The 8,261-nt window shown below is 39.2% G+C and overlaps 2 protein-coding genes across 2 annotated transcripts; both read left to right on the top strand.

Annotated features, from left to right (window-relative positions):
* The first annotated feature begins 2,658 nt into the window (after positions 1-2,658).
* LOC117636885 (heavy metal-associated isoprenylated plant protein 26) lies at positions 2,659-4,050 on the top strand. Its single transcript, XM_034371598.1, has 2 exons — positions 2,659-2,979; positions 3,386-4,050. Exons 1-2 carry the CDS (start codon positions 2,899-2,901, stop codon positions 3,767-3,769), a joined length of 465 nt encoding a protein of 154 aa, XP_034227489.1. The 5' UTR covers positions 2,659-2,898; the 3' UTR covers positions 3,770-4,050.
* A 1,060-nt stretch (positions 4,051-5,110) lies between these two features.
* On the top strand, positions 5,111-8,097 carry LOC117612152 (WD-40 repeat-containing protein MSI2). Its single transcript, XM_034340900.1, has 6 exons — positions 5,111-5,508; positions 5,728-6,051; positions 6,159-6,302; positions 6,880-7,004; positions 7,410-7,505; positions 7,604-8,097. Exons 1-6 carry the CDS (start codon positions 5,203-5,205, stop codon positions 7,818-7,820), a joined length of 1,212 nt encoding a protein of 403 aa, XP_034196791.1. The 5' UTR covers positions 5,111-5,202; the 3' UTR covers positions 7,821-8,097.
* The last annotated feature ends 164 nt before the right edge of the window (positions 8,098-8,261 follow it).

Below are 8,261 nucleotides of genomic sequence, written 5' to 3'. Positions count from 1 at the left end.
TCTAATTTACAAACCCAATTTTTGCAATATGTTTGTTTTGCTACCCACACTCATAGTGGATGGTATAAACACGGTAAACATATTACGAACGTCTTGCTCATGTAACTTAATTTCCGTCACACAACAATCACTTTAATACTCTACTTAATTACGGCTGAGCTTTAGAGAATCTCTAACCAAAGTTATTTTAGTTAGTCCATTACATGCTTTCTATTTAGCTTTTAAGTATCATGGTTGGTTGGTGCAACCTGGGGTTCCTCTAACACACTGAGATAGCGACAAGTTGGATAGTAAAGGAAGCATGGGAGAAGGAGCAGAGGCAGCGTGGTGAGCATGCTCAAATGGGAGCAGAGGTCCCAACCGCGTGAAGCAATTGCAGGTGACACGCATGGATTGAATTGTTGGGATCAAGATAGCTTTCTGATTTCTTGGTTTTGATCTCATGTGGTTTGTGGGAATATATAGTCTTTATAGTTTATTGTAGTACATGTAATTGGAGTTTTGTGTGATTCGTGTATTCGTTTATTCTAGGTCCTATGTTCGATTTTCCATTTTTTAATATCGTTCGTATAAAAATAAAAAATTAGTTAATCAAATATATTTTTTTGGTCAAAGGAATGAATATGTCATTGCCATAGAGAGTTACATAAAAGCCCAATACAAAAGTCAGAAAAATAAGAACAAGGGCTCGCCCAAACAAAATAAAAACTCAATCTAAAATATAAAAAATTTAGGCTCAAAACAACGAAGGATTATAGAATACTACGGTAGTACGGCCACTTAGTATATCTTGTACGCGTATTATAATATAAATGGATATTTATAAATACTATTCCCTAAAAGAGAGAGAAAATAAACCATATCGTCTACTTATATTATAACACGTGTACAAGATATACCACGTGACCATATTCTATAAAACCCCCAAACACAAAAGCCCTAAAATCAAACTCTAGAAACAACAATCAGCCACCGCCACCAAACATGCACCTTGTTCGACCATATGAAAACATTAATTGAAGATATTATATATAGCCGTTTAAACAAAATAAAAAAGACAAAAAAAGAGTATCATCTGAGCATTATAACATTGCAAAGCCAGTCTAGATCTTTGCTTAGCTGACCCCAAAAGATATAAGAAAGAAAATAAAAGTCAAGATTATTGCCACCTAAAACTTTAAAATATGCCGTAGAGGTAGAGATCTATCTCCATCTTTTATCATTATCGAAACCATGCATGTGAATAAGTTCAGTTTCCAACAACTTATACAATAACAGTTTATTTGACCCAAAAAAGAGTTCCAAAGCTATAACATACGCCAGGCAAATCTCAAAGACTAAAAAGATGTGATCTATGATGATGAAATTAAATCTGCTCTATGGGTTTCTTTTTCTTTATGTTCAGAAAAGCGATATCGAATTTGAAACATCTTTACAGACACAAGAAAGGCGCATACAAGAATGGTTAAGATTATAATAATCATTATACTATGGAAAGTTAATTAAGAAATTGATAATCAGACAGAATGCGAATTGTGGGTACATATAGCTGGAAAGAAGTCATAGCTAGCTTTCACATTAGTTCGACAAAAGAGTATTTTGGCTTTCAGAGCTGTGGAAGGAACGTTCAAAAGAATCAAATGACAAAACCACTCAACGTCACTGTTTGTTTGAGATTGAAGGGTCAAGTTTTAGCACTGCCCCGAATGAAAATGGATAAGGCATTTGTAATTGAGAGAGCTTCAGTTGCGGAATCCTGCAATTACGGGTGGAGACAACCCGAATGCTTGTGCTTGACAACCATCATATACATGCGGTCCCAAGTTTGACAGGCAGGAAGTGGAGGAAGGACCATATCCATATTAGACTAGAATCTCACTATGCGACCATGTGTGCAACAAACCCTAGCCACCTTATATATAACCGGAATCGATTGGAAACCAAGACTAGTGTATTTTTCTCTTGAGTTTTTTACTTCAATTTCGACAAAGTTGATTATTTTTAAGTGTAGAATCATCTTTCAAGAGTTTATAATTTAGATTTTAACTATCGAATTGTTGAGAAAGCTCAAAATTTAGAAAGTTTAACTCTAAACCCAAAACGCAAATGTGAAATAAATCAGATGACCTAAGTAATATCCTCATAACTAACTGATCCTTCGGAAATAATATGTAATATAGTTGATGAGGGATTTACATTTTTCACATTATAAAAAATAAATAAAAAATACTGACAATGTTATAAAAAAAAACAAAAGAGATGGTTGGACGGTTGGGCCACTGCTTTGAAGTTTGAAATCCCACTGTGTCTCGCATCTACGCACGAAAGATCCCAGTGCCACACTGTACGTACACGTTTGAACACGCCCTTACGCATGCTGGACCCTCATATTCAAACCGGGCCCACCACACATAACCTTTGTGGGGCCCGTTTGAAAAGGATCTTATAACTCGGGTCCCGGTTTGGTTCCTGGGACCCACACCTGTAATGTCCCGCCAAAACCGCAGGGCCCACACGGTCGGTGCATGGATAGCCTCGTCCGTTATTGATGCGCTCGTCGACATCGAAGCTGATGGGACACGTGGCGCAAACCCAGAGCGATAAACCCTACTAGGAGACCACTGACAACAACTGACGACCCAGATCTCTTGATGGCCCATACGGACGACCCAGATGATTTTAAAAATAAAAAAGATCCCAAGGCTCAAGAGGGGTTGCTTATAAAAGTGGGGCGAAGCCCCTACTCACTTGTGTCCATTACTCTCTCTCCAAAATTCAAATTCAAAATCAAAGCTCTTAGGAAATTTTTGGATCCTTCATATTTTCTCACAGCTTATATTATATATTGTTGTGGCCTGTAATTTTGGTTCCAATCTGTGCTGAATCAAAAGGCTTGCCATGGGTGCTCTAGATCATCTCTCAGATCTCTTTGATTGCTCAGGTGGGAGTTCCAGGCTCAGGAAACGCAAGCAATTCCAGGTATTTTTTTTTCTTCACAAAATCTCCATATCCAGAAAGTGCTTATAAAGAGTAGATCAAGAAAATCCGAAGTGATTTTTAAATTTTTTTTTTTTTTTGGGGGCCTGAAAATAAGTGATTTTGTTACTTGCTTTTTGCTGGAGGGTTTTTCATTTTGAATCTTGGAAATTCCAAAAGCGGAAGCAAATGATCACAAAAGCTCAAAAGTTGTGAGCTTTTTCTTTTTGTGTGAATAAAATCTGTCTTTTAATCTTTTGAGCTGGATGGTACTGCATCTCTGTTGCTTTGTTCATTGACGGTTAGCTTCCAGAACAGTACCTAGTAAAAAGCAACTGGGCTGTTGCCACGTGTACAAAGCCAACTATACAATCTAACTTACGTGTCGAACTGTTTGGTTTTTGATCAGACGGTGGAGATCAAGGTGAAGATGGACTGCGAAGGATGCGAGAGGAAGGTGAGGAGATCTGTGGAGGGGATGAAAGGCGTGACGCAAGTGACCGTGGAGCGCAAGGCCCACAAGCTCACAGTCGTCGGATACGTGGACCCGGGCAAGGTGCTGGCACGTGTCGCACATCGGACGGGTAAGAAGGTGGAGTTCTGGCCATACGTCCCGTACGACGTCGTTGCCCACCCGTACGCCGCTGGGGTGTACGACAAGAAGGCTCCGTCCGGGTACGTGAGGAACGTGGAGGACCCGCAGCTCCGGAACCTCGCACGTGCGAGCTCCACGGAAGTGCGTTACACCACGGCATTCAGTGATGAAAACCCAGCCGCCTGTGCTGTCATGTGAGCTGTCAATTTGTGACGTGACATGGATGGAATCTATTTTTTATTTAGAATATTTTTTAGATATGTCAAATGTCAAATGTGTATGCTGTGTTGCACATTTTTTTTTTTCTCTTCCTTTTTATCATTATAGGTTTGTTAAGAAATCATCACTATGGAATTGGCTATAAGCTTGAGCTTTTGATTGTATATGAAGTGGTCGAATTTTGTGGAATATTTTGGATATTTGACCTGTAAATTGGTCTTGGTATTTTGTATACCAAACAAAGAAAAAAAAAAGTTTAATATTGGAAATGATCTTCTAACGTCAAATTCAATTGAGCGGTTGAAATTGAGCGGCTTTCAACCGTTGATGAGTGTACGATACATCATTAGTTGAGATTCGTTTTGTTATTCAAACATGTTTCAAATTTGAATCATACTTCCATTGAAATGTCGTGATGAATATGGTAAAGGTGCAAAAGCGCTTTTGTATTTTACCTATGAATCACAAAAAAGCACTTGCAGTGCAGCCATGATCACTTAATTGAAACTCGGTAAAGTATATGGAATTAATTGATCTGGAACATGGCATAGATGGGACTTTGCTTTCAAGTGGTATATAATTCAGTTTTAAATCATGACTTTCATCATAAGGGCTGTACAGTAAAATCACACTATTGCCTCAGTGGCTCTATGGAAGATAAGCCTTTGTTTCATAAGAACAGTTCCATATCTAAATCAAACCCTTGACGAAAATTGGACGCAACCCCTCCTCCAAATTCAAGCGTCGTGTCATCGGAAAATTCTTGGATAGAAGAAAATATAATGATCCAACCGCCCCATATCTTGGGGTTCAAGTTTCCGTGCCCCCAAGTCATCGAAACTGCTCATGGTTTAATTATGTAATGAAAACGACTTCGGTCATATTGCTTTAATTATCCAATACTTTCGGTACGTAGCCTAATAAATGGAATATTTGTCTCCCATAGCAATAGGAAAATGTTTTTAGACAACACACTCTATTTATATTAACGATTGACAATCATCTATGCGCGCGTGAACGACTGTTCCTAACATGTCTTAACACAAATTAAAAGTTCAAATGTGCAATCCGCTTGGCTATTAAACGAATAATAGTAGCATTATAGACATCAACTATTTGGAATGGGAGTTGTGCCGGTGTGATCCTCGCACACAATTTTTTTTTTTTTTTACTGTTTTGGAGTAAATAATAACAATTCTATTTAGGAAGTTGAATATATCAATATTTTTCATCAAAGTGGGCTTATTTAGTTGTGCCCAAACCCGTTGGGCTAACCCAATTTACTTCCTCTTATAAACCATACTTCGTACCCGCACGACCTTTCACTCTCACACACTCACCACATTTTGGCGGGAAAGCAGAAAGAAGCAGAAAAGTCAAAGGAGCTCAAAGAGACGGCCGCAGCCACAGCCATGGCGGAGGACCAGGACCAAGATGCGGCTCTCCTTGAGGAAGAGTACGCCGTGTGGAAGAAGAACACCCCTTTCCTCTACGACCTCATCATCTCTCACCCTCTCGAATGGCCATCTCTCACCGTCCATTGGGCGCCATCGGCCCCACAGCCCCACGCCGAAACATCTTTCGCCGTACACAAGCTCGTCCTGGGTACCCACACCTCCGATGGCTACCCCAACTTCCTCATGGTCGCCGACGCCCTCCTCCCCACATCCCAACCCAACTTTGGCGCCATTTCTGAAGAAGATCCTGAGATGCCTAAGGTACTCAAAATCGGTGCTTTTTCTCTCATTTTCAAATTAAAAATTTGTCGGCACCTTGTATTTTCTACTATTTTCGAGAAATTTGATGTGGGTTCGGAGTATTTTCAGAGAAATGAATTGTGGGTAATCGGTATTTTTGAAGAAGTTTTTTGTGGGCACCTAGTGTATGTTAAAATTTCTAGCTGAAAATGTCTGAATGTATGGCTGGTGTGAACGTAGGTGGAAATAACGCAGAAGATTCCTGTTGATGGGGAAGTGAATAGGGCACGGTGGATGCCACAGAAACCAACTATTGTGGGTGCGAAGACCAGCGGTGCTGAGGTGTATGTGTTTGATTCTGCGAAACATGGGTTGAAGCCTCAAGAGGGTGGTTGTGATCCTGATGTGAGGTTAAAGGGTCATGATAAAGAAGGATATGGCTTGTCCTGGAGCCCTTTTAAGGAGGGTTACCTTTTGAGTGGTTCTTATGATTGTAAAATTTGTTTATGGGATGTGTCTGCTTCGCCTCAAGAGAAAGTGCTTGATCCAATCCATGTTTATGAGGTAAATTTGGGACTAAACTTAATAGTTGTTGGCATTTGTACTATACATGTTTTGGCTATGGGGTGTCTAATGCTTTGACTATGGGAATTGTGAATGCCTCTTTTCAGCGTCATGAAAGTGTGGTTGGAGATGTATCATGGCATCCGAAGAACGAGAACCTATTTGGGTCTGTTGGGGATGACTGTCAGTTGATGATTTGGGACTTACGCACAAACCAAACGCAGCATTCTGTCAAAGCTCATGAGAAAGAGGTCACACAACTTTGAACAATATCATTTATATGATAGTGGCTATTCAGTCTATCTGTATGATATCGCATTCACGAATCTCATACCCTTTTGAATTACACATGCACTTGGGAATTAAGCATGTTACCTGTCATGCAGTTTAGCTCCATATACGGTATCTTAAACTTCACATATGCAGTTTGGTGCAACTAATACTAACTTATTTCAATGATTTGAGTTATAGATGGTGTTCTTTAGAAGTTTTATTGATGGTTTAACGCATATGTTATTCACTACCATAACGTAAACATACAAAGGAGAGCAAAATCAGGAAAAACAATTTGAATAATCAGATAAAGTTAGTTCAGGAAAGATTTGGAGAATTGTTTAAACAGGCACCTAGGGTGAAAGTGAAACCAAAGTTGTAGCTAGCAAAGGTATCAGTTTCAGAAATATGAATCTATTTGTTGCTTCACTTATGGGTATTATTGTAGTTTGTGAAGAGATCATTGTTGCTTTCTCTTTTATCTTTCTATTACTATCTCTCTTCAATATTTTTACTGAAAACTTTCCCTCTCTCCCATTTGTTGGGTGTTTTCAGGTGAACTATCTTTCTTTCAATCCGTATAATGAATGGATTCTGGCGACAGCATCTTCAGATACTACCATTGGTCTGTTAGATATGCGGAAACTGTCTGTGCCATTGCATGTTCTGAGTAGCCACACGTATGCTCTTTATGCCCCCGCCACCCCCAACACCCCCACACCCCCCCTCTCTCTCTCCGTACAAATCAATTATATTATCATCATCTATGTTCTTTCATGCCTTTGTATGTTTCTCTTGATCTGTGCACAGTCAAGAATTCTGTTACTAAGTTTTGGATATCATTCTACTTCTCTGGCTCCATGTTCTGTTAGGTCCATAGTTTAATATCAAAATCCAAATTAAACACTAAGACATATTCTTAATGTTACAATTTGCAAAATTACTTATTTTTCGTTTGTAGTTGAAGTGCATAAAACCAGTATCTTAGGATTGATGCAGCAGTCTGATACTTATGTAACAGTCACGTATGTAAAGACAAAGTATTTGCAGTGTTTTAACTGAAATTCCTCGTTCTTTCCTTGCAGAGAGGAGGTGTTCCAGGTTGAATGGGATCCGAATCATGAAACTGTGTTGGCATCTTACGCTGATGACCGAAGGTTGATGGTTTGGGACCTCAACAGGTATTTGATTTCAGAGATTGCTGCTGCTAGAAGTGCTTTTGCTTTTGTTTATCTTCTAGGTTATGCAGCTTTTACATATTTCATTCATGCTTCATTAGGATTGGGGATGAGCAGTTGGAGGGAGATGGTGATGATGGCCCGCCAGAACTTCTCTTCTCACATGGCGGCCATAAAGCAAAGATATCAGATTTCTCTTGGAACAAATATGAGCCATGGGTCATTTCAAGTGTAGCTGAAGACAACACTCTTCAAGTTTGGCAAATTGCTGACAGCATATATGGGGACGATTATGATGTGCAAGCTTCCGATGTTTAATCGTAAATTCTCAACCGTCAGCTTAGAAGATAATTTTCCTACCTCCTTGACTAGTGTAAGGCTCTTGTTGTTGTTAGGTGCCGTGTTAAGACACTTCTTTTGAGATGATTACAAGACTAGAAAATTATGTATCTTCAAAAAGAAAAAGAAAAAGTTTATATTTTGATGGATTTGACAGAATTGGTTTTTTCCTTTTCACCATCTTTGGATGAGTATGTTTGTCTTGATGGATTTGATCGACTAAGCCTATGCCAAACCATTGCCCTTGAGTTTAAAACCTTCTAACGTCTTGTTTTTTCACTCTTTTTTAATACAAGCAATAATTCTAAAGATGATGCGCACGCTATCAAAGTGTCATTGGGATTCGGATATAAGACCACTGGTTAGGAAGATTGTGTTTCTCGCTTGGCCTTCTTTTGAAATAGGATAATATCAACGCTA

This window comes from Prunus dulcis, chromosome 8 (assembly GCF_902201215.1).
Source record: "Prunus dulcis chromosome 8, ALMONDv2, whole genome shotgun sequence".
NCBI lineage: Eukaryota > Viridiplantae > Streptophyta > Magnoliopsida > Rosales > Rosaceae > Prunus > Prunus dulcis.
The sequence above is the reverse complement of the archived record's forward strand: the minus strand, read 5'-3'. Positions and strand labels throughout refer to the sequence as shown.

Bases quoted from the DNA above. Each gene is read 5' to 3' on its own strand.
- LOC117612152 (XM_034340900.1), top strand. From the start codon at position 5,203: ATGGCGGAGGACCAGGACCAAGATGCGGCTCTCCTTGAGGAAGAGTAC. The intron at 5,509-5,727 runs GTACTCAAAATC...GTGTGAACGTAG, and splicing joins AAGATCCTGAGATGCCTAAG to GTGGAAATAACGCAGAAGAT. The intron at 7,506-7,603 runs GTATTTGATTTC...ATGCTTCATTAG, and splicing joins ATGGTTTGGGACCTCAACAG to GATTGGGGATGAGCAGTTGG.
- LOC117636885 (XM_034371598.1), top strand. From the start codon at position 2,899: ATGGGTGCTCTAGATCATCTCTCAGATCTCTTTGATTGCTCAGGTGGG. The intron at 2,980-3,385 runs GTATTTTTTTTT...GTTTTTGATCAG, and splicing joins GGAAACGCAAGCAATTCCAG to ACGGTGGAGATCAAGGTGAA.